The sequence below is a fragment of the Sardina pilchardus genome, chromosome 9, assembly GCF_963854185.1.
Source record: "Sardina pilchardus chromosome 9, fSarPil1.1, whole genome shotgun sequence".
In the NCBI taxonomy this organism is placed as follows: domain Eukaryota; kingdom Metazoa; phylum Chordata; class Actinopteri; order Clupeiformes; family Clupeidae; genus Sardina; species Sardina pilchardus.
In genome coordinates this window covers 30,353,897-30,379,551 of record NC_085002.1, presented here as the reverse complement: position 1 = coordinate 30,379,551, position 25,655 = coordinate 30,353,897, and the positions used below count along the sequence as shown (strand labels likewise).

Genomic DNA, 25,655 nt, shown 5'->3' with positions numbered 1-25,655 from the left:
TATGTGAAGTGGGGTCAAAATCAGACCCCAGAATTTAGGCATCATTTCTTTGAGGAAAACAACACTATCGGTACTAAGTAATCATGAATAATCTAACATGACAAGTTTATGAGTTGGCCAAAACATGCTGTTTTCAGCATTTCTATTTGAGATGTTGGGGAAGATAAAAGCACACTCTCTGGCTCCACCAGTGAAGTGCAGGATTAGCTATATATAATGCAGCAATGAGGAGAACAGCATTGATACAGTATGTGTGGATAGAGGCTGCAGTCACCAATCATGGCTCTTTGGCTACAGCTTTAGTACCCCAGTTCAATGATGACCCTGCTCTCCTCTCACGATAAATGGCGTAAGAAGTGGGCTTACCCTGCGTGTGCCTGTATTATGAACCGCATGAGGGACCCCAAGTAGGTTGTATGTGGGACCCCAGATATGGATGAGGGCCATTACTTTATAGGGCAGGAGAAGTGTGTCAGGGGGATATGTGAAGAATGTCTCTCTGTGTGTACGGCATGGATTTGCATGCTTTCTGAAAGAGAGGCCTGTCCGGTCTCACTACAGAATAATGTCCTCTGTGATAGAACATATGCTGTACATTTTGGTTTTGATCAAGACAATACCTTTATGTCCCTACAGGAAGATTATTTCTCTTCCAAGGTGGACTACACGAAATAATACTATGATTATCATCACTTTAGCCCATATAAAAATGAGGCATTGTAATTGCGGGTATCTTTGGCTGACAGTTTCAAAACTGCATGAAATTTGAAAGTACACACACACACACACACACACACACACACACACACACACACACACACAAACACACACACACACACACACACACACACACACACACACACACACACACACACACACACACACACACACACACGCACATACATTAATATGGACGTCTGGGAAGTTTAATAATTTGATAAAATATACGATTAGCAGTAATAAAAGTTTGACAGCCCTAATATAACCCATTTGGTCTTTTGTGCCATTTGACAGGACAGTGAAGTGGGAGAGAAACATGGAGTGGAATTGGCAGATGACCCGGGTTGTACTTGAACCATGTTTGCATCCTGATCTTTGTAAAGCCATAATTACCATATATATCCATTAAAGACTGTTTATCTGCTTCCCAGCTATGTCCAGTATTCATTCTCATAATAATCCTTCAGGCCTTACCGTAGCCTACATATTGCACAGCTATGTACCAGCTGCCACCATTATACTGTACATGTATATCATTTGTCCAAATTTCTAACAACATTTCTGAAAAGATCTGTGCCAAAAGATTTTATTCCACCATCGTCAAATAAGAAAGAAAGCAAGAGAGAAAGGAAATAATTACATTTGCCCAAGAACATTTGTTTACCCCTTTCATTTTGTATGATTATTGCCAATATACATTGCACAATGCTAATCATCTGGTTATTGTGCTATGATGTCTTTTCTAGCCACAGGCATGCTGCATGACACTACACAACAGTAAGCTGTTGATGTTGTTTGCATTAGCTTGGTGAATTCAATGACTTGCAGATTTAATGGAAAGGACTTAATTTGGAGTTTAACAAAACTGTCCATGGCTCATCTTAAAAGAATACACATCTTTGTTAACACAAAAAAACATAAAAGCAACTTACAAAACCAGAATCAAGATACAATTTTCACAAATTCAAAGACATATTCAAAAGCACATCTTCCCAATGAAGAACCAGTAACATAATTACTCAATGCAATGGCATGTACAGTATAAGCTGCAAACCATTGAAGAAACATTGACTATGTTTTCATGCAACCCTAATTCCGATTAAGGACCATTCTGGTGGCAATATTCAGAATAAGATGTTTCCATGTCAAGCAGAAATGGAATATTCCCGTTATCAGCATTATGCTGAAATAAAGCAGCGGTGCAAGTATCTGCATCATGATGTCTACATGGTCCCTGCCCCCGAATTTCATTCATGGCCAGATTAGAGCCACCGTTGTTTTTTTTTTCTATCATTTTAGCCTCATAATAGGGCTCTTTCAGTTGTTTTCACCAATTCTTCATCTGCAGTGAACAGAAAACCTGCGTTGTTGAGCAATAGCCTACTTTCATCCATTTATAAATTCCATCTGAAAAACTTTAAGGTTTTAATAAATAAATCGACCTTATATTCACTCTCAAAGTACAAACTTTTTGCCACACTTTTCATGGTTGGCCAAATGTCAGGGCATCAAACCAAAATTCCTTGCATGAACATGCACAGGTGGAATGTAGTATTTAGTAAGGGGCATTCTCCGACTAATGTGTTTACATGCCACAATATTCTGACTAAAAGAGGCATACGGCTGTTATTCCGTTTTTCAGTATTCAGAATATGAGCTTAATCTGGTTATGGCAGCTGGAATAAGGTGTTTACATGACTCATGCATAATCGGAATATTGTGATTATTCTGAATAAAACCGGAATATGGTGTGCATGGAAACAAAGTCATTGCTCAACCTCATTTTAGGCCATTTTTTACAGTCAAAACAGCTGATTGTAAAGTAGGAATCTACTATGTTCACAACTATAGTCTTTTTATGGTAACACGCATCTAGATAAGAGTGACATGACACAGTCACGATCACATGAAACTGTCATGACTCAGGAACCCTAACCCTAACTTGACAAAAACCAAATAACACTTAATGATAGAAACGTTCTGTCATAAACTTTTATGTTTATGACACGTTCATGACAGTGTTATGTCACTCTTATGTAGATACCTGCAAGTAAAGTGTAACCCTTTTTATTAACTCAGAATTAAAAAAGTAATGGACATCAAGAATACATTGTCATTCTTATAGACAGAACAAACAACAATTTGAACAGAGTAACATACCTGTTTCTTTTACCCCTATAAAACATGAATGGCTTTTTAAAATAAATTGGTTGTAGCCTAACCATATCATAAATGTTGTGCTAATACTGATGTTGGAAGTGCAGGATAAATACATGTTGTGCTAATTTCATTTTGAATTTCATCCAAAAGCTTATATGCAATATTAGCTGGTCATAGATCATTCCTTCTTTCCTCTTCATCAATTAAGATGTTTTTTTTCAACAAATGAAAGAGGCATATGCCTTCCAACACTGTCCATATCCACTGGAACTTGTGAAATAGTCAGAACAGAATCTGCCCAGTCAAAGGAATTCAACAGCTCGGCACCGTAAATGAATAGTCCATAACTCTGTGCCCCCTGTTTCAGTGCAGGAGAGAACGCTTGATCTGTAGTCATGTCAGTGGCTTCCACGGAGGGTGCATCCCTCAGACATCACAGAGCTGCCTGTCTCTCAGAGGGGCTCAGGGAGTTGGGCTAGGTTGAGGGGACATGAGGAACCTGTGCTCACAAGTTGCTTTTCTCTGTGCATTCAGCTTCTGTACTACGGGGGAAGTAGACAGTGGTCTTGTGCTCTTCATAGCGGTCGATGTGCTTGAGGTGCACCACCATGTGCAGTGCGTACGCCAGAACTAGCAGCAGGATCAGAGAGGTTATCAGACCCATCAGGATGGCTGGAGTGAAAAATGTCGCACAGTCACTGGGAGAGGCAAACTTGTTGGAGAGGACATTGAAAGCTTGAATCTGTTGGTTCAAACAAAGAGAGTAGGGAGTTTGTCAAAAAAATTCTCCCTTTTGTGGGAAATGTTGTCAAATAGGGTCAAGTGTACCAAATGTCACATTTTAATGTTAAGCGATTCTTGAGACATGTGCAGAGCTGTTTGAGAGACTGATCTGCCAGAAAACAAGAGTTAAATACAAACCTGAAAGTCAGTGAATGTGATGTGCCAGTTTGCAGCATTATCAGTATTGGAGCTTGGCACCAGGAGGGTGTCATATTTCTGGAGGCTACTGACATGTTGGCAGTGGTATGAGTTGGTTGAAGGGGCATAGACATCAGTGGCATTGAAAGTGGCCTCATGTGTCCAGTTGTAGTGGATGTGGACGCTATCTAGAGTGAACCAGTTCTGCCCAGCTGACTCATAAAATGTGTTGGACATCTGCAGTCTATACAGAGAACAAACAATGAGCATCATCATAGGCATTATCATAGCATTTCCCAAATAATAAGAAGAACATTTAAGCATACTGAGCCTATGACTGAAATATGTTTAAACACACAGGCAATGTCCACAGGAGTCGGAGACTAACCTGATAGCTAACCCTCTTAGGTCCTCTACATCCCCAAAGCGCATGATGAGACTGTGGAACAAAACACAAGACATGAAAGCAAGAATGAATGAATCATGACAACAAAAGAGACACAATAATACATGTTTTACATAGGTTTCTCTTCTCATTCTCTTTATATTTGATGTAATGTTTTTTTATTATTATTATTTTGCAGTACCTGGACTTATGATCCAGTGGTTTTACAATGGTTTCTATTATCTGTTATAATCTCAGATCTGTTATATAAATGGCAATCATTGTAAATGTTTAATTCACATTTTATAGGAATCAGTTTTAAATGAGATGAAATAACATTATGTAACAAAGGGACGCTGATGCAAGAGGACACAAAAAAAAAAAACCTGCAGAAAAAGTTTCATTTTGCCAATGCACAATGCTAAGAGTCAGAACTCACGTGGCTTTGTCTTTGCTGCAGGATGAGCCTTTGGTGTCCACCTGTGCCTCTGGGCCAAAAGCCCTCTCTGTGAGGTCCACCAGAGTGTAATTCTTGTACCTGATGGCCAGCTTGCGAGCTCTGAAGAGGATACACATCTTGCCGTTGTATATCACCTTCAGGGGGGAATAGGGCAGGATGGATCCAGGGGCCTGGAGCAGCTTCCGTTTGGTGTGCAGAGGCGAGTACAACCACCATCCATATGGCTGAAGAGAAACCCCCCCCGGCAAAATAGAACAGCACAAATGTTGATTATAGACAAGTTGTCAGCATTATGCTATACCATAAAATGAAACCATGATACCATGAAATGTCTGGTTCTGTGTCAATAGGTATGAACTTAAAGTGTGAACCTCATGACATACCTGCAGGACATTTTTCGGTGGGTTTTCAGCAGCAAGCGATGTGCTTTCCCCTTTCGAGGCTCTGGTGCCTCCACTGCCCTCTCCATCTGTGTCAACAGTAATTAACACTAAAATCACTTGAAAAGATTCATTCATTTTTCATTCATTTTATTCATTTATTTATTTATTTTATCTTAAATACATTAAGAACCAAAGAACTGTGAATGATGAATCTCATAGAAGATTGTCTTGGCAAAACAATGCTTGGGAAGTTCAGCCTTCATTATGGTTTTAGGGTAGGATCATTTGCAGTACCATCTGTGGCCTCTCTGTTATCATTCTATTCCATTCCACAGATGGATGGCTCCATTGATAGCTCTCTATTCGCACAGCTTAGCCCCAAACATTGCCCATTTGAATTCTCTATTACACTGTATATTAGGATCATACTGAATACTACTCAAACTCAACATCAATAAAAGAACAAGTCCTGTTTAAAAACAACCAATTTTGGATGATCATTTGGGACCAAAACTATGTTAATTGGAGTAGTTTTGAAGACCGGAATATGCATTTACAATGAAACAGTAGTGATAGCATTTTAAGTAAACTGATGAGGCTCAAAATGTCACTTGAGATGATACTATGGAGAGGGTACAGAAAACATGAAGTCATTTTAACTTGGTAGGAGCACAAAGATGTACAATCAGTGCATTGCCTATAGGCTACTATTATTCTGGTTGCCATCATCATGTGAGAAGAAAGTTTAAACTCTCCTCCTGTTACGTCCATTGACAGTAGTATTTGTGCTATTCGGGAGTCAACTTAAGGACTTCTCCTGATGGTGGTGACCAGAAGAAGAATTTAAGTAATGCACTGACTGCATTGACTTCTACCTGAACACAGTTCAGAGACTTTGGTTTGTGTCTGTAGGAACCCACAACTATCAGTACAGGCCTTGAGCCTTGTCAGTGGCTTAAAGTAGTGATTTATTTTGACATGAGGAGCTTGCCCCCAGGACTATTGCTATACTGGTGCAAATACATATTCTGTTCTTACTCAGCACTACTCTGATTAACATCCTGACGGCACTGCATGACAAGGCAACCCTAAGAAAAGCCAACTCCATCTTAGAAGACTCTACCCATGTCTTACACAGAGTTTTTGAATGGCTGCCCTCTGGCAGGCGCCTACGCTGTCCTCTTGCTAGGACCAACAGGAGGAAGGCTACTTTTACTTTTGAGGCTATTCACCTTCTGAACTCAAATGCTCCCAGCCCCCTCCTCCTCTCTCTCTCCTGGTACTAGGAGACTGGGACCCACACACACACCCCCCTGTCTGTCCTGTTCTCCCTTTTGTCTTGTCTTTTATGTCTTATATGTTGTGCGTCTTATATGTCACTATGCCTGCATGGAGAAATTGCCCCTCGGGGATAAATAATGTTTTTTGAATTGAATTGAATTTTGGCCCCCGAAGAAGGTTTACACTCGATATCAATCAAAATCCAATGTTGTTCTTATGAATAAGCTATGTGGTGGAAAATTAGTAACAAATGAGCCTACCATTTCTGACATTGCTGGTTTGAGGTGAGGCGGCATCCAAACTGTAGAAACAAAAATGTATTGTAACATTTAATCAACAAAGAATTAAAAAAATGGATGGGCCTTCTGAAGGATAAGCTAAGATCTGAATACAACAGAGAACTCATGGTTAATCATATGTTTGACCAAATCCATGTTGTCCATCTGGTTTCAGCCTGTCTGTAATGCACTCGTTAAGAAGATAGCATTTTAGATTTACTCATACTAACGTACCAACAAGGAAGCCAAGGTCATATAGGCTATTAGGTAACATGTGAGGCTGAATGTTATTTCTTGTTTTACAGGCAATGAAGCAACACCAGAAAACAACTTCTGTGATTATTTTCCACATCGCAATGGGTCATTTTGCTGTCACTGTGACTTCCTCAACAGAGACCTGGATTATACTAAGATGAACTGTTTAAAGATCTAATCACTGCCATAATGCCAGATAAAATGGGCTTAGCTGGGAGATTCTAAGACATGATTAAGGGTCTGCTGGACCTTTGGGACTAGCTGTGCTGGCAGGATTTCAGGCTGGCCGGAGGAGGTCTGCCTATACCTGCCTAAACAGCTAGCAGGGTTGAAGGACAAGGAAGAGCAACAGCAGCTGTGTGTCAGTGGATCATCAGCATGGTCACAGAATCAGAGCAGTGGGTTAACTACAGCATGCCCGACCTGCCTTAATGCTCTAGTACACATGCCCTTCTGACTCATTCATAGCCGCAGCACCATATTCAGAGTCGTGAGGAATACGTTTAGTTTTGATGCAACTTGCCACTGCCAGCTTGAGAAATAATATGATCAGTATATACTGACAATGAGAGCAATCTCAATGTATTATGAATTTGTATCCAAAGCTTCTGATGTGATACAAATAAAGTACACATACTTTTCTTTATTCTGAATATAGAGAAGGCCCTTTTCATAACCTAATATCAGACAGCTGAACTGCAACACTGCCAGTATGTTACATAATGGACCAAAATACTGAGTTATCATTTCTTTTACCACAGAGCCCACTTGGAAACACAACCTACATAACACTTCCAAAAACATCTTAGTCAAGCAGAAATGCCGCCATATGAAAAAAAATCTCCTAGACTGATGAGGATGTTCCAGATAAACACAAATCCCATCCCCCTTCCTGGTGAATATAGCTGCCAGTTCATGCAGCTAAGCTCAGGGCTCTCAGTCATTGCACCTGAACATGTGGGCCAGTGTTGGAGTGGGCTGGCACTATTATATAATCATCAAAAGAGTCCACTGGCTGACCTCTCTTACCATGCAATGCATTGCAGCAGCATCCTCAAAGCGACAGAGTTTTTGAGAGCAAGTGTTACGGCTTTTGCTCAGCACCTCACTGAATCACAACAACAAATCTGTAATAGGACTTAAAGCTCAGGCTGCCCTACATGCAGCATGCCTGCCCCATCTGTGCAGGCGTGAAATCAGACAGACAAAACAGCCTGCTGCCCTTGAGGCAATATGCTGCCAATTAGGAGGGCTTTTTTTATTTCCTCTTTTAATGCTGTGCAACTCAGCAGATGGGAACACGTTCACACCATCACCTGTGTCATCAAAGGGTCTTCAGAAATCTTGTTCTGTAACACTCGAACAGAGTGGAGCACGTGGCGTTCCACATAAACCACTAAATCTTCCAATGCAAGCAAAGGGCTCAGGAAGTACTAAACACAAAGATGTTGGAGTGAAACCAATTACCAGTAGCATGACTGAAATCGCAGTCTTCTTTTTACCACTTTACATCTATCTTATTTGAGCTTAATCTAAAGTGTTCTTTTGTAGAACAACAATTTGGTTTTCCTGTTAACATCTTGTTTTGTGAATACATAGCCATCATGTGGAGCAATGGAGTTACTAAAAACTAAAAATTTTAGATCCATGTAGGCACATTCAAGTACAAAATACTGGGCTGTTATGTTGGTTCAAATTTCAATATCACCAAATTTAAGTAGGCTGAAGCACCATATTTAGCAGACTACAATGAAATATGGTACACTGGAACCTCTTATCCCATAGGCTGCATTAATAGCCTGTTTCAGAGATACGTGTATGTTTAAAACAACTGAAAGATACTGCGTTCATGAACTTTTGTCGTATGCTGGGAAAGATTAAAGGTTGACACAAGACCATTGTCTTGATAGCATATCTGTGTCAAAAGCTAACATGTCAAGATGCATTCCAAAACTAGCATAATCATATACATTTATTGTTGTGATCAAGTTACTACTTGAAGGTAGGCTATAGGATAGTCAAGTACATTCAATATAGGTTAAATTCAACATGTTTCTATTTGTGCCAGTCACATTGGCACTGAATATAAAGATTTCTGACCACAACAGCAGTCATTGCAAGGCTATAACATAGTAACTTCAAGTAGGCCCATATTTACAATCATTTGGTGCACTTGTTTACAGGCCTATTATACATGCAAAATATTCAGTAATTTTCCAGTGTGTTGCAGCATCTCCTCAAAGAACACAAAGAACATGTTTCTAGACGAATAGAAAACCTCTGCTCTGATCATTGCCTTTACAGCATGGATTTGTCTTGTAAACTGATTCCGACAGGCCAACACAAATAGATTTTTTCTTAGGTTTCACTGATAGAGCCAGTCTATTTCAATAGCCTATAGATGCAGTTAACCTACATTAGCCAAATACATTAAACCAAATAATTGCACATTTCAGCACAGCATAAGGTCTACCATGCAACGTACAAAGGGTAAGTAATAAACTGCTTGTTTCTCATAGGTTTCCACTGCACAGTAACACAATTACAGACGTTGAGGCTATACAGCATCCCAACCTCGATCCTTCAACAAAGACAGTTTAACAGACCTACCTCCTCTGTACAGTGGTAGGCACTTGACTGTACGACGATGCAAGACTGAAGAAAATAAACAAAAATAAAATAAAACACGTAAAAATCCTTTGTTGTGCCATGGGGACGTCCAGATGATACTGCACAGATGATGACTGCTTCATAATCTGCTTCGGTAATAGTCAGAGCCTTGACGCCGGGATTGGCATGGGCAACAGCCAATAAACATCCAGAGAAAAGATAATCGAAGGCTACATCAGCGGTCACACCCTTTCACGAACATGCGACGGCAAGACATTCTCATCAGTCACTACAGCAAATGGTCTACAACAGATGTTTGTTTCTATCCACCGTTGCCTAAAATTCTCATTATCGTTTAACTTACCTTACACAGACAACTCAATGTCAGACCAAATACTGTCTAATAAGCCAATAAGGGACCTTCTTCCAGAGTCCGTCTACGGATAGGCTATATCAGACATTTAATTCTCTGTGCTAACGGAAGCCACATTCTTTCACACTTGGCGCGTCACACCACTTGGAGGTGCGAACAATATCGGAGTTTTGGGTTATTTGACCATCAGTTCACTTCGAAGCAGACATTTAACTTTGGATAGACAATAACAATATGTCTTAGGAGGAGTGATTAACGTAAAAAAAAAAAAAAAAAATCTAGTCTCGAGTAAACACTTAGGCCTAGGCCTACTGCCTATGTTTAGAGTTAGATGCCAAAATGATATAGCCTAGCTAGTGAACACACATGGATGGCTATACGGTGCCTTCATTATTATACAAACAAACATGATAGAACACTTTCACAACCCTTGAGCCAGCTCTTGTGATCTCAATGGCGATTAAGCGTTTGTTTGCACCTCCAGCAGCATGGCACGGGGGGCTGGGTGGTTGTTGTAACATTTCCACAAAGCAGGAATAAAATACCCTTTTTGCACAATTTCACCACACTATCCCACATGGTGATTTTTAGCCCTAAAATGTCACCTGTTCTAATTATTACAGTTCTAATTATTACAATAACAATTACGAAAAAAAATATTCATTTTTCATCAAGGCTATAGGCATATGTTTTCTTTTACCATTGCAGATTAACGCACATATTGGATTAAACTTCTGTCACAAACAAAAACAAAATCGCATAACTTTAACAGAGTAATTGCTGTAGCTGTGCAGCCAGATAATACAATCTCTTGTGGGGACAGATGAGTCTGAAATGCAGACATTTGGCCATCAAAGGTCTATGGGAAGCTCTCCAGATGGACCTGCAGAGTAAATATACATTTGGTAGTAGGTTGGTCTGGACTCTCCCAGGTTAGTGGTTTGGGCCATTTTCAATGTAATTTTGATGTAATGTGTATAAAAATAAATAAATAACGAACACACACACACACACACACACACACACACACACACACACACACACACACACACACACACACACACACACACACACACACACACACACACACACACACACATTTCAGGGTGATACCACACTTCTGAAGACTGATGCATGTGGCCTTCGTCCAGCTCATAGCCTACATTTTTCATGAACCATCACCTGTAGTGGTTGTTTTAGTGTTTATCCGGGTGTGCGCCTAATGAATGAACATGTTAAGATGCTGAAGGTTTTATGTGTGTTAAAGTTGAATAAAGAGTTGCCCTAAATAGGCCATAAACAATAGGCTATTGTATAGGCCTAGTAAAAATGAAAGGAGCAGAATATATCAGGAGATGCTGTCACACTGACCCTCCACCATAAATTAGCTGGCTGTAGACTCTACAGTGTAGAGACTTCTGTGGCCTATAGCCTGGCCACCACTAGCCTACAGACCAGTCCAGATTTGAATAGTTCTGTTAAGTAGGCCTACCGTAAGCTACTGTTAATATTAGCCTATATTATAAGCCAATTGTAGTAGTCCTAATACTTATTATGCCTAATAATTACTGTAACGGTCTATTTTAAGCAGTGCAATAAGCTATATATTTATATACACACGCTAAACATGGATTTTAAAAGATAAAGAAAAAGAATGATCCTCAATAGTTATGTCAAATATGCTTCCCCCAATGGAAAAAGTAGAATTATGGCTCTATGACGACTTTGAAGAAGGTGCATTTTAGTGCAGGCGTTAGAAAGTATACCTGACCATAGGATCTGGCCATCTGGCTGATGAGGCACTAGGCTACTCCTTGTAGATTTTGATCGCACATGTTTTGATTTGTTTTACACATGTTTTACATAATCATTGTACCAAATGTTCAATGCTATAATTTATATTACAATTCAATAAAGCCTAACCAAAAGCTAATACAACCAGGCACATCGTAAGACACCTCCGGGTCTTGAAAGACAGACATTTGCGCTGGGAACCCTGGGATCTTCCTTTCCAGCGAGGGCTCGTAATCTGCAAACATGGGTAGGTGTATGTTTTTACAATTTTTAGCTTATTGGTGTGTTAAGTTTTATTTTATTCAGCTCTGAACGATACAAAGAAAGCTTATGAACTGCTGTTGCGTTTCAACTAAAGGCTAACGCAAGAAGGATTGTGTTTCAAACGTTTTTTTCTAACAAATGTCTAACAACGTGGAGCTCGGCCATTTTATGCTAGCGTTAAATCGTGGTTGAATCAAGCGAATCAAGTGTCGTTTATCTGATGCGTTCCCGTACACCTCTACAACTCTCCTTGATAAATATTTTTTAGTATAAAGTATAAACACGCGTACTTGTTAACATCAAATACTGCTAATGTAATGACTACTATTGATATTGGTGTACGAGGCCGTATTTGCCTCGATTTGGGCTAACATTAGCATAGCACCTTTGAAAATTAGCCTAACTTGCGTTGAGGGTAACGTTATCATGTTCGGGATGTTGACATAAAGGTTGATCGTTCTTCCATTTCGCATCGGAACAGCGTAAACTATTTGGCGGAAATGGGACCATTACAGCCAATTGTTCTTTTAAAAGTGCTCTTTTAATAAACGTGAACGATATTGATGAGGGAAATCTCAAAAGCTCTGTTGACTTGTGAGAATGTCAGAATCAATCTTGTGAATAACTCCGCTTTCAAGGTGGTATATCGGAGTAACATGGCGTTTTCAATATCTCTGAATAATAAGGGGTGTTGCGTGTTATTTCTTCTCAGGCAAGTGTCGTGGTCTGCGTACCGCCAGGAAGCTGCGGAACCATCGCCGTGAGCAGAAATGGCACGATAAACAGTACAAGAAGGCCCATTTGGGTACGGCTCTGAAGGCCAATCCTTTCGGTGGCGCATCTCATGCCAAAGGCATTGTCCTTGAGAAAGTGTAAGTGAAGAGGTTGATGGTATTATAGTTCTTTACATATTATGAAAGACATGTAAGTATGAGACAAGAACTAACATGTTGTCCTCTTCACAGTGGTGTTGAAGCTAAGCAGCCCAACTCTGCCATTAGGAAGTGTGTCAGGGTCCAGCTGATCAAGAACGGCAAAAAAATTACTGCATTTGTTCCAAATGATGGTTGCTTGAACTTCATTGAGGTAAGTTAATATTCAGTTTTCATGTGTGTTTGGGAAATAAGTGATGTATTTACCCAGAGTTTAGCGTTGGGTCCCTGTGTCCATTTGTAATCTTTTCTTTTTCTGGCAAAAAATGCTGGGCAGTCCTTCAAGCCAGTGTTTTATCGCAGACTTTTATTTTGAATAACACAATAGGGCTGGAATTCAGGTATTGTGAACTTAAGTACAGCAATGGGATTTTTAGATTGTACAGTGACTGATTCTCTAACTTCCAAAAAAAGACACACACACACACACACACACACACACACACACACACACACACACACACACACGTCCCACTTCCCACATGCCCATTCTAAAGTTAAATCTGCAAGTTATAACTGTCTGAATGCTTGTAACAAGATGCTGGATGTAGCACCCTTCTCCAGGTGGCTGCATACACACCTTCCTCATTGGAACAACTGAAAAAATGTTGCTGCACAGAAAGAAAAAAGAAAGCTAAATGGACACAGGCCTCTGTCTAGACGTTGCTTTGCTATAAGTAGAATTGAAGTTGACGTCCTCACTTTCATTGTGTTTAGGAAAACGATGAAGTTCTTGTGGCAGGATTTGGTCGCAAGGGCCATGCCGTTGGTGATATCCCTGGTGTGCGATTCAAGGTGGTGAAAGTTGCCAATGTGTCACTCCTGGCTTTGTACAAAGGCAAGAAAGAGAGACCAAGATCATAAAGCCCCTTTGAATACAATAAAGGTTTTTCAATTCTGAAGCCATGTTATATGTTTTTTTCTTGTATACCATTTTAACAATGTGTAAAGTTAAAGGAACCATATGTAAGAAATGTGTTTCAATTAATCATAAAATGGCCCTGATGTTACTAGACATTAAGAAATAAGTATTTGAAATGAGAATGAATTCACTGACAACAGTAGTCTGGCCAGGATATTGTCCTTTAAAAAGTGAAGTTGCAGCCCTCAACTGATGTTGATGTTAACATATTGTGTGTATTGGCCTGATGCACCTCCCTCCAGCCATCTACTAATCAAACTCAGTGGTGTTTTGGCGTCTGGGTTGCTAACTTCGGCTCAGGAAGGAGGGAGAGGAGATGCACTGCTCTACAGTATTTTGAACGTGATTGCAGTACCAGTGTTGGCCAAAATCCTACATACGGTTCCTTTAAGGGTTTGCGGATTTATTTTTGGGCGGCAATGAACTGATGTGCATAAATAATGTCTCGGCAATAGGCTCTTTGCTAACCTCATTTGAGTCCTCCTATAGTCTGATCTGCAATTGGATTTCACTCTTTATCTCTCCTGCTTCCCTTCCAAATGTTTGGGGACCAATCACAAACTGGTTTATCCACTAGGCGCACCCAGCTCATAGGTCTGATTGTCATTGTACACTTGGGTAGTCATTCAACCAGTCATTTAAACTATACATATTGATCATGCCTCTTGTGCAGTGGAAATACAGAGCAGACTCTCCAGACTAATGTGCAATCTCATATTGTAACAGTTTAAAAGTTACCATCCAAAATATGGTGATGCATGCAGCATTGTAAAGTCATCCTTGAGATTTTGTATGGCTGCTCTTAAATCTTTGGTCAGAACCATATAGGCCAGTAGGTCATGGTACTTTTTTTTTTTTTTTACACTTGTTTGATAATAGGCTGGTTTTGCAAAATAAAAAAATTGGCCATCTGTGAAGAGATTTGGCTTGCTCTTCCCTCTAGCTGCATGAAGCCAATTGACTGCAACATTTCCTACTGTGTTCTTTTACGGAGTCCAGACAACTATCTGGCTAGAGAACTAACTAAAAGTCCATTGCTAATTTAAGAATGGCAACTGATCTGTTTGGTTAAAGGATAAATTAGTTTGACAAGAAACTCCTCCCCCCCCCCCCCCATTGGCAGATGCAGTACTCCACTAAAATGAGTTTGAAGCCATTATTTAAGGTAAAATACCTCCTGATTCTGTTCATTATCATCTTGAATTTCTCCTTAGGGATCAATAAAGTATCTATCTATTATATCAGATAACCGTATTTGTTCCTTGCATTTGCGTAGCAAGTTTAACAAAGGTGCTATTCCAAATAAAATAGAAGGTTCAAACCTCTCAGCAATAGAAGATGAAATTGACTAAACAAGAAATATTTTGTATGTGAAACATAAGAACAAATGAAATATGAAAGAACTTAAACATTTTATAATGTTGTGAAGAGATGTGATTTGATGGAACAACACTGATTGGGGGTCAGGTTGAAAACGGGAAAATTACCTGGCCCTGAAATTGAGATGGTAATCATTTTGGGAAAGTCAAAAACGGAGAAATTGACAGCAATAATCACGTCTATGCTAGAACTGGTTTTAAGGCATAAGATGATCAGATGGCTAAACTTATCCATGACTCGGAGCAACATAAGATCAAAAAGGTAATCTTGAACTCTTTATTCAACTGTTCTGCTCTTAGACATCTGCTGTTGTTTCAGGGAGATTACCCCACTTGGAGTGCATGAGGCGGAAAAGGCTGAGGTTTGCCTCATTGCACTTTAACAGTACATAACATTACATTTAATTTCATTTCATTTGGCTGACGCTTTTTAACCAAAGCGACTTGCAACATGAAAAAAACATTTAGGTTTTTAAGAGCATTTCTATCAACAAATAAAAAGCCACAATAAGTGCATATAATACTGTATTTTAAGAAAAACATTTATTTATTTACAATACATTATTCATTCACAAAGAAAATTCATGTCCTTAAATGAAACAATGAGGAACTATTCAACCTTTAAGGCATTAAGATAAATTTCCAAAAGATGATTTTATATTTAACTTTAAGCTAATACTTTTGGAGGGCACTGTATATGATTACATTGTCAACATTTGAATAACACTGGACAGAGACAAATGGATGGACCTGGGTACAATACCCTCTTCCCACCTGGGCTAAAAGTAAGACAAACTATAAAGATCACCATTACAAAGCTGAATTAAAGGCACTGAACTTTAAGTATAATATACTCTTTTGATCCTGTGAGGAAAAATTGGTCTCTGCATTTATCCCCCACCCAATTTACAGCTAAATGATATGTTAAAAAGATTCAATGTCATAGATGACATTCTTCATTATTATAAATCGGTGTATCATCAAATATGTTTGAAGCCATTATTTTGGTAAAAGAACTATGGTGTTGCTTTAAAGGTAAGGTGTGAGAAATACATTTGGCATGACTTCAAAACAGTGTAGAACTCAGTGTAGTGAATCCTGCCATCTGGTGGACACAGACTGTATTTAAGCTAACTGCTCATCACAAAGACAATATTGCTCAGTCCACACAAACAGCTTGAGCTTTAGATAAGATCTGAAGATGAGAAATACTTCCATTCAGAAGGAAATTTTATTGTCAGAGGAACATTTTGGGGAGATTAGCTCGCCAGTGAGCGTATAAGTATATATACTTTTTTGATCCTGTGAGGGAAATTCAGTCTGCATTTATCCCAATCCATGAATTAGTGAAACACACACAGCACACAGTGAGGTGAAGCACACATTAACCCGGAGCAGTGAGCTGCCTGCTCAACAGTGGCGCTCGGGGAGCAGTGAGAGGTTAGGTGCCTTGCTCAAGGGCACTTCAGCCGTGGACATGGGTGTGGTGCGGTGAGTGGTGCTCAGCCCCCACCCACATTTTTCTAGTCGGGGATCAAACCAGCAACCCTTCGGTCACAAGCTCGAAGCCCTAACCGGTAGGCCATCTACTCAAGAAGTCTATTGATGGGATGAGAGGTGTTCAAGCATCCTCTCTGCCACCATCTGAGTTCCACCCCTCCTAGAAATGAACTAAACGGAACATTTCAGTATGGGAAAGGTAAATATTACTTGCAGAGGTACATCCTTGCTGGAAAATCCAGCTGCTTTAGCTGGTCTTTGCTGGTTTTCTTCCAGCTTTTGCTGGTCTATGCCGGTGTAGCTGGTTGGGCCATCAGGTGGACATGCTAGCATGACCAACTAAGGAAGCTGGTCATGTCGGAAATAGCTGGTAAAGTTGGTCATGCTGGTTTGCTAGAATGACCAACATAAGTTGATATGGCCAGTTAAACCAGCAATGTAGACTAGCAACACCAACTAAAATGACTAGCTTGAGGTAAGACAAGCAAAAGCCGTTGAGTCACCATCGTAAACTGGATAAACCAGCTGAAGGTATGTTTTCACAAGAGTTTTGTTGGTCTAGCTGGTCAACCTTGTGGTCAAACAAGCTGGTCAACCAGCAAACCATAAGGTAAGGTAAGGTATTTATATAGCGCATTTACTGTAAGTCTGGTGGTAAGTCTGGTCTGTCTGTTTTTTTTTCAGCAGGGATGTGTCATAATCAGAAACAAGGGATTACTACATTTAGCCATAAGTGTCTCTGATTTAGCATACTAAACTTGACAACGTGACAAGAACAGATTAAGTGGCCCCTTTTGAAATTAATGTAATCCTCACAGGTGCTCTGTACTAATAATCATGCTAACTGTAAGGTACTGTGTTGATCAGAGTGGATGAGAGGTCCCTCCTGTGCTCTCCTCTATAACCCACAACACTCTGCGATAGACAGAGACAGAAAAAAAAGTGTCACTGAAGATCAGTAGGCCAGTGGGGGACTGCCCTTGGTCTGTCCCGTGATCAGTTATTTATAGCTATGAAGCAATATTTATATCTCCGTGCTCAGTAAGTGCTATCATTCAGACCCCCACTGAAGGACACAACAGAAAGGCTGCTTGCTGACAATCGGTAATATAAGGCGATAAGATATATATTTTAGTTCAAAAGGGTTTCCTGACTGGTCTATTCTTAGGAAAATTGACAGAGAGGAGAACTGTCTGTATGTCTGAAATGTGTTGCTCCACCAAACATTGTCAGAATTGTCTCAGTATTCATCTTAAGAATTCGATTCAAGTGTTCAGTACAATGATCTGTGAAATGTTTGTGTAAGTAGTAATATAATATTATTAACATATGTGCCAAATTAGATCATTTGATAATGCACTCTTTGTTAACATTCGTCTCTACCACTGTTCTTCACATTTTATATTACATCAGAGATCACCTTTAGATAAAGCCAGACATTGAGCAAGAAAAAGACAGATGGACATGGAATCATCAGCACTGATCCTGGATGAGGATGTAGCCACACAGTTTGTGATTGAACAGAGCCTGCTGGAGCACAGCAAACAAACTGAGTTACAGGGACACTCTGGAAGTGCACATAGGTATACTGTCACCTAGCGAGATATTTGGCTTCTTGAATTACATACAGTATTTGAGGCAATTGAAAAGCAGATGCAAATATTTGTGGCAAATAACAGCTAAGAAATCTAAAATGTCCAAATCAAATCAAACAAAACAGTGAAGGAATTAAAGCATGTTTTTTGATTATTATGATTTCAGGTGAGATCCACAAACATGTGGGTATTTAGAACTGAATAAAGGCAAGGTGTACTGAACACCACCCAATTAGATAAGTTACATCACAAATTGAATTGTATGTGAATGAGAATTAGAATGGACTTTTGCATCTGTACTAATGTAATAAAAGCAGAGGGTCAAAGCGGAGTAATGAAGGATCTTTGATAAAAGGCATTGTACTGTAGGCCTAATGGGCTCCAATGACATACCTCTCCAACTGACAATTGGTAACAATGTCACTTGATGTTAACTGACAATAACTTTTGGGTTTATTCATATTCATAGTCAACGTATTACTTGATTTTGGCTTGTGTTCACAACAATCATTCAATCTGTCTTCAAACATAACAGCTGAATGTTGCACACATGCAGCTTGATACCTTCATTATGCATCAATATCATTTTGCTTTTCACAGGATTACTCAACAGCCTTCTGAACTGGACAGAGTCCTTACTGCCATTAGAACAGGTATGAGTGCAACAAAATGCACAGGAGGACACATTACTGAGCGCCAGCTGAAAGCTGTATTTCTCCCACTGCATTAGGTGATGAGGTAGCTCTTCGCAATCTGACAGCCCGACAGAAAACCTTTTGTGAGGCAGACAGCAGAGGCTGGGTGGCTTTACATGAGGCCGCCAGTCAGACTAACTACACACTCCTAGAGATCACTTTTGCAGGTTTGTGTCAACACCCACTAACACTGAACAGCACTGGCCAAACTCCATAGGTTGGCCCAAATGTAGCATTGAGTAATCAATTTACCAGGCTAATGTAGCATAGAGTAATCAGTTTACCAGGCTAATGTCTGAACTATGTGTCTTGAAGCTTCCTCGAGGGATGCAGTAGACAAGCGCACGCACAAGGGAGAGACACCCGTCTTCCTGTCTGTGGAGAAGGGTCTGACTGAGAATGCTTCATTTCTCCTGGACAAGGGCAGCTGTCCCAATGTTTTGGATAATGAGGAGACGACACTACTTGTCATAGGTAAATAAAAGTAGCCTAATGTAATGAACTAGAAAAGCATTCAGAGAGCGCAGCTACCTCCGCCTGCATTGTTCTTCCTAGGCTGTCATACATTTGAACCTAAACTATTCAGATCGGCACCACGTGGCCATACCATGCCATTACACCACACCACTGAGCTAAATACATAAACGCCTCTGGAATCCCGACACAATTACGGATCAGTCCCAAAATGTAATCGTTTCTTTCTTGGGTCATGTCCGACCTTCCCTGAAAATGTCATCGAAATCCATCCATCACTTTTTGAGTTATCTTGCAGACAGACAGACAGACAGACAGACAGACGCCGGTCCCAGATGAAAACATATAGGCCTACCTCCTTGGCAGAGGTAAAAAATTATAGGGTGGTGGTCAATCCTTTCATAGCATGTTGTTGGTTTGACTTCAGCAGATTGTTTTGACCATGCCTACATACCATTCAGTTGCTGCCATGTGATTGACTGAATATATCGGTGTTGAAGGCATTTAAACACATAGCACATAATGATAATGGCGGCTAAAGTTTAGAATTACATTATGTAAAATATTATTTTCATCTATTTGATTGGTCATATTATATGCTTTCTCAGCCATACAAAACAACTATCATGACATGATGGAGATGCTTCTCTGTATGGGTGCCAGCGTTAACCAAGAGGGAGCCCACCGGAGGGCTGCGCTGCATGAGGCTGCTCGCTTGGGAAAGCACGACTTTGTGGAGCTGCTATTGAAAGCTGGCGCATCTCCTGACCCCCGGAGTGCCTATGGGCTCACTCCTCTGGCCCTTGCAGCTCAGATCGGACACATGGCCATCGTCCACACACTGCTTAAAAGAGGTGAGCTTGTTGCATTGCTATGTATCAGGCATCAAGTTTAAACTTAATTGCAAAATTACACCCTAGTATGTTATTAAAAATACTGACATGGTCCTGGATACTTGCTTGCTAGGGGCTGATGTTGGGTCCCAAGCACAAGACAGTGCCACTATATTGTTTGAAGCTGCAGCATCTGGAAACCCAGAAGTAATCTCCCTCCTACTCCAATATGGGGCAGATCCTAATGTGCCCAAACACACAGGGCATCTCCCCATTCATAGAGTGGCTCATCGTGGACATGTGGCGTGAGTAGCACTTCTTAAGTAGCCTATTTATGCTCAGGAATCTTGTATTAGCCCATGCATCGTAATCACAGGCAGATCCAGACCAAATGTACAAAGCATACTGTGCATGATTGACATAAAATCTCAATTAGGACAGACTAACAGAAGCACCAAATGTACTCTCATCCACAGGGCTCTTGCTCTCCTCATCCCTGTGACCACGTTTGAGGCTGTGGATGATAGCGGCATAAGCCCTCTGCACTCTGCAGCTGCTGGGGGCCACACACAATGCTTGGAGATGCTGTTGTCTGCTGGCTACGACCCCAATTTCATGCTCCATCCTTGGGTGCGCCGTAACTATGACGACCAGCGCAAGTCTGCCCTGTACTTTGCAGTGTCCAGTGAGGACTTACGCTGTGTGAAGATCCTGTTAGAGGCTGGCGCTATGCCAAACCAAGATCCTGTCAAGTGTCTGCATGTAGCATTACGGACGGGTAACCATGACTTGATCAACATGCTGCTCCGCTATGGTGCTAATGTCAACTACGTATCACGTGTCAATCCCACACATTATCCCTCGGCACTGCAGCATGCTCTCAAGGATGAGGTTCTCCTGAGAATGCTGCTCAATTATGGCTATGATGTCAAGCGATGCTTTGACTGCCCTTATGGTCAAGGGTCTCATGTGCCTGTTGACTATGAGGGCTGGACCAACACGGTCATCAAGGACGCCATGGTAATTGTCAGAGAGGGAGAATAAGTGCAGGTTGTTTATCTTACTAGACAGTTTAAGTAGGCTATTGCATTATCTCTGACTGGAACATGTTTACATTCTCTCATATCACACAGTTTTGTGAAGTGATCACAGTGAACTGGCTAAAGCATCTGACTGGACATGTGGTGCACGTCATGATGGATTATGTTGACCATGTCACCTTCTGCTCCAAACTCAAGGCTACTCTGGTGGAACACAAAGAATGGTCAGATATCTGCCAGATTCAAGGTGAGTAATGATTACTCCTTTAGGAGTAATACAGCAAACTGAGGTATGTATTGTTATTTGTTGAACATTAAACTCAACATGAATTATTAATAAAATTTGAGAGATGTGTTCATGCCCTAGCTGGTTAATTTCATACCAGGTAATTCAGATGAATTATTAGAATTTGGACAGAAGTTTATTCTCAGTGAACATTCCAGAAAATGTGCGGTCCCTTCAACACCTGTGCCGGCTGAGAATCAGGAACTGCCTTGGCCGGTTGCGTCTCCGAGCACCTGTCTTCATGAGCTTCCTACCTCTGCCAGACCGTCTTAAAGAATACATCCTGTACCGTGAATATGATCTCTACGGACAAAGAAACAAGATGAGGCATGTGACATGAACTCCTGAGCTTGACTGTTTAGCTGTTTGATGTTTGCCGCTACCAGAGCACACTGTTTGTTTACCATGCATTTACAAAAGCATTGGCAACACAAGATGTGACATTGAAAGCCAAACTGCTCCTGGGTGCTCATGCCTGCATGGTAAGGAACACCATTGCTACCTCAGTGCCACAGCTCTTTTACATATTTCCCCATTTTCAATGTGCTCTAATTCTCAACTAGCCTGACGCTGTCATAGCCTATACTCAAAATTCTAGTCAGAATTTGAGTCTGATACTGCTCCATTGGGCTGTGATTGGGGGGGAAATCAATCAAATGGAAATACCTACAACCAATCAGCGCAGCATCTTTGTTGTAAACTAATTCAACCGTTGATCATGTCCATCATTGTATAAAGCCCGCCCTGACAATTTGATTTGTCCGAACAGCTCTGGTTCGAGCATAGTTGCGCCACAACAGAGCAATGCCAGACCGAACTTCCCGACCTCAAATGTTGTGGGCAGGGCTAAGTTTGGCTGGCACCCAGGCAAATTCTCAACATTTCGATGTTAATTTAACACTATGTGTCTAAAGATACAATGTTTGGTAAACCAAGGCAAGATTCTTAGTTGTTTATGAAGCGATTTATGTGAAATATTACTGAAATTGTATTTGACTGTTATAGTGTTATAGTGTTTTGTTGATTGTTTACATTACATTCTGCTACAGCTATACTGGGACAAGCACTGCAGCACTTTCTTAAACAAGGCAAATTATCTTCAAAAAAGCACCTGTTATGCAATGTTTGTTGTGGTGTGTCTGTGTTGCTAGGCAACCATTCCACTATAAAACATTTATTTCCTGAATGATTATTTATGAATAAATCATTATATTTTCATTATATTTCTCACTGCTTTTTCTGTAATGCAAATTTGCCTTTAGTTTTGTCATTTTGTTTTCTGACAATTGTGTGACCCTTCTGGACCACCATAGATAACTTGGGTTTTCAGCAAGTTTCTGATATTCTCTAGCCTGGCTAACGCCTCCCACTTCTCAAATGAGACGTGGGCTGTGTCTGAAACATCAGTGTGCACGCTGGGCAGTGTGCATTTTCCGGAAGTTACGTCAGAATAGACTGTCCGAAAGTCAAGCGCTCTCACTAGTTGGGTACTTCGTTTGGCGTGATTTCCAAGCGTGCATCGATGCATCTTTTTTGCCCTCAGATATCCCATAATCCATAGACCTCTGAAGTTCGCCTACAAAAAGGATCCAAAGCCGCCATCTTTGCCCATATAAGGAGATCCGGGAGTTAATTGAAGCTAACTGCCTATGGCAAGTTGCATTGTAAGTTAGCTTTGGGGTAGCAAAGATCAAAGTGTGCCGTCTTCACCTGCCGAAGATAACAGTATCCACTAGACGGCAGTGGACAAAACTGTGTAGTGAAAAACGTCTGCATTTCAAATGTCATCATCCCCGCGAGAGTTTAACAGGTGCGATTATTGAAAATCCCCATGTTATTTTCCCATAGAAAAAATCTCAAGATACCGGATCTCCTTATTTGGGCAAAGATGGTGGCTTTTTTGTAGGCGAACTTCAGAGGTCTATTGCGCAGCGCAGGTCAAGCTCCACACGTGTCATGCAAATCGTCAACACACCCCCCTCCCCGAGTCAGGTGACGCCAACTAGTTTGTGCTGTCCAAATGTAGGTAGGGACGCATACTGAGGAGCAAGCTACGCTACTGGGAAGAAGGTACTACCCAGCGTGCACCCTTGACTTCTGGACATAGCCGTGGTCTGGCATCCAGACGTTCATTTTCTCGTATTTGAAAAAATGCCCAGATCCGTTCATTGGGCGCCACGGATGTCAATCAAATGCGTCTCTGCATAGCTCATCATGGAGGTATTATAAGAACTGGAGAAAGTGAACAAGTCCCGCCCCCATTCATTTCAATGGGAATGCTAGGCTAGTGAAATGTGCCAAAATTGAACGATTTTTTCAGGCTTCAACATGGCGTTTCAAGGGGCTTGTTTCCGGTGCCGTTTTACTTAGCCAATTAAGTGCCAGGTTACCGATTGACGTAAGGTACAGAGGGAGAGCTCGTGCCCACACTAAGCTCGTGCATGAGCTGAGAGTGGAACAGCCACCAATCAGCATGAGTAAAACGCAGGTAAAACGGCACCGGACATGATGTATTTCTGGAAAATGGCGACGAGGAAGTGCTTTGCTAATCGGCGAAGCTAATCAGTCAAATCCTGACCCCCTGTAGCTCATCATGGTCTTGCTTTCTCCCCTGTTCTGTGATTGGCCCCCAACATCAGGCGAAAATGGGGGCGTTAGTTTCCAGACTGCCTTAGCAGCGTGAAAGAAATCACCGCGCAAGGCAGTATGGGAAACCCAGGCTAGATATTCTCAGAAATGCACTGCTCAAAATAAAAGGAACACTTTGAAAACACATCAGATCTCAATGGGGAAAAAACATCATGCTGAATACTGATATGGACTGTGTAATGTGTTGAAAGGATGCCACATTGTTTTTTTAAAATTAAAATGATCAACCTACAGAGGGCTGAATTACAAGACCCTCCAAAAAATCAAAGTGAAAAAATTATCAGTTGCTACCACCTGTAAAACCATTCCTGTTTTGGGGGTCATCTCATTGTTACCCCTCTAATGTACTGTAGCCTAGTTCGTTTTGTTTGCACCAAAGCAGGTGAATCTCTACCTGTTACAGAACTGGCCAGATCAATATCCCAAGTGTGAATGGATACTCCAGTACTCCAGTGTTCCAGTAACTCCGGTGAAAATGGACCAAAGTGTGGTTTTCAGAATGAAAATACATCAACTAAGCCGTGGAGACAGTATAGGGCCTGTTCGTTGATTAAGCTCTACAGTCCTATGTTGGAAGGGTCAAAAGTTCAACACATGCATTCTAAAACATCTGCAACCTCAGAAAAACACAAACTCAGAAAACACTTTCAAACTCAGAAAACGCTGCAAATATTCACAACACGAGCAAATATGGAAACAAACTGCAAACTAGATGAAAACCAACTGCAAACTATGAAAAAGGAAATGTTCCCAGGGGATCATAATCAATGACGGATGCACATCCTGTTTATGGTTGGTCCAAAACAGTGTTGTTTCCAAAGAGGTAAGTGTAATGTGTGTGTTGTTTCCAAAGAGGTAAGTGTAATGTGTAATTCATTCCAGCATATTAAGTAGGCTACTCAGATAATTGTTAAACGTTCTGCAAAGTTGTTGCTGGGGATGCCACATTCCTGTTCCAACATGACTGTGCAGCAGTGCACATGGCAAGCTCTATGATAGGTGACCATATCGGGACATAATCTTAAAAATGTGGAACAACGGGGACATTTCTAGTTTGACTATCAATCTGATTGAAATACAAGTTTTATCTTCAAAAACGTGGACATAGGTAGTTTTTCTGAGGACGTCTGGTCACCTTAATGAAGACATGGATGACAGAGTTTGTTGTGGATGAACATGCCTGGCCTGCACAGAGTCCTGTAGAACCCAATAGAACACCTTTGGGATGAATTAAAGTGGACCCTGATAGCCAGTCTCCTTGTCCAACATCAGTGTGCAACCTCACAGTTGGGCTTCTGAAAGAATGGTCAAAAATCCCCATAAATACACTCCTAAACCTTGTGGAAGGCCTTCCCAGAAGAATTGAAGCTGTTTTAGCTGCAAATGGGTGGACTGACGTCATATTAAATGGTTTAAGAATGGGATGTGACAAGTTCATATCAGGGCAGGTGAGCGATTGAGCGAAT

At 40.8% G+C, this 25,655-nt stretch overlaps 3 protein-coding genes across 4 annotated transcripts; 2 read left to right on the top strand and 1 right to left on the bottom strand.

Moving 5' to 3' along the window:
• Window positions 1–1,299: 1,299 nt before the first annotated feature.
• Window positions 1,300–9,554, bottom strand: atp6ap1la (ATPase H+ transporting accessory protein 1 like a). Its single transcript, XM_062545729.1, has 7 exons — window positions 9,454–9,554; window positions 6,571–6,611; window positions 5,030–5,115; window positions 4,626–4,870; window positions 4,190–4,240; window positions 3,802–4,045; window positions 1,300–3,622 (listed from the first exon to the last, which is right to left on the bottom strand). The coding sequence occupies exons 1-7, from the start codon at window positions 9,552–9,554 to the stop codon at window positions 3,386–3,388; spliced, it is 1,005 nt and encodes a 334-aa protein (XP_062401713.1). The 3' UTR covers window positions 1,300–3,385.
• A 2,155-nt stretch (window positions 9,555–11,709) lies between these two features.
• Window positions 11,710–13,718, top strand: rps23 (ribosomal protein S23). The gene is made up of 4 exons (XM_062544676.1): window positions 11,710–11,867; window positions 12,597–12,756; window positions 12,850–12,970; window positions 13,534–13,718. Exons 1-4 carry the CDS (start codon window positions 11,864–11,866, stop codon window positions 13,678–13,680), a joined length of 432 nt encoding a protein of 143 aa, XP_062400660.1. The 5' UTR covers window positions 11,710–11,863; the 3' UTR covers window positions 13,681–13,718.
• A 3,963-nt stretch (window positions 13,719–17,681) lies between these two features.
• Window positions 17,682–22,719, top strand: asb14a (ankyrin repeat and SOCS box containing 14a). Of its 2 annotated transcripts, none has more exons than XM_062545114.1 (10): window positions 17,682–17,721; window positions 18,031–18,200; window positions 18,813–18,865; window positions 18,943–19,074; window positions 19,223–19,381; window positions 19,990–20,235; window positions 20,348–20,519; window positions 20,691–21,234; window positions 21,348–21,501; window positions 21,699–22,719. In XM_062545114.1, the coding sequence occupies exons 2-10, from the start codon at window positions 18,076–18,078 to the stop codon at window positions 21,878–21,880; spliced, it is 1,767 nt and encodes a 588-aa protein (XP_062401098.1). In that variant the 5' UTR covers window positions 17,682–17,721; window positions 18,031–18,075; the 3' UTR covers window positions 21,881–22,719. The 2 variants fall into 2 exon arrangements, with proteins under 2 accessions (XP_062401098.1, XP_062401097.1); XM_062545113.1 differs by lacking the exon at window positions 17,682–17,721 and adding an exon at window positions 17,795–17,918.
• Window positions 22,720–25,655: the final 2,936 nt, after the last annotated feature.

Bases quoted from the DNA above. Each gene is read 5' to 3' on its own strand.
- rps23 (XM_062544676.1), top strand. The intron at 12,757-12,849 runs GTAAGTGAAGAG...TCCTCTTCACAG, and splicing joins GGCATTGTCCTTGAGAAAGT to TGGTGTTGAAGCTAAGCAGC. The intron at 12,971-13,533 runs GTAAGTTAATAT...CATTGTGTTTAG, and splicing joins GTTGCTTGAACTTCATTGAG to GAAAACGATGAAGTTCTTGT.
- atp6ap1la (XM_062545729.1), bottom strand. From the start codon at position 9,554: ATGGCACAACAAAGGATTTTTACGTGTTTTATTTTATTTTTGTTTATT. The intron at 6,612-9,453 runs GTAGGTCTGTTA...TTGTTTCTACAG, and splicing joins CCTACCACTGTACAGAGGAG to TTTGGATGCCGCCTCACCTC. The intron at 3,623-3,801 runs GTTTGTATTTAA...TTGAACCAACAG, and splicing joins TCACATTCACTGACTTTCAG to ATTCAAGCTTTCAATGTCCT.
- asb14a (XM_062545114.1), top strand. From the start codon at position 18,076: ATGGACATGGAATCATCAGCACTGATCCTGGATGAGGATGTAGCCACA. The intron at 18,866-18,942 runs GTATGAGTGCAA...CCACTGCATTAG, and splicing joins CCTTACTGCCATTAGAACAG to GTGATGAGGTAGCTCTTCGC. The intron at 20,520-20,690 runs GTGAGTAGCACT...TCTCATCCACAG, and splicing joins GCTCATCGTGGACATGTGGC to GGCTCTTGCTCTCCTCATCC.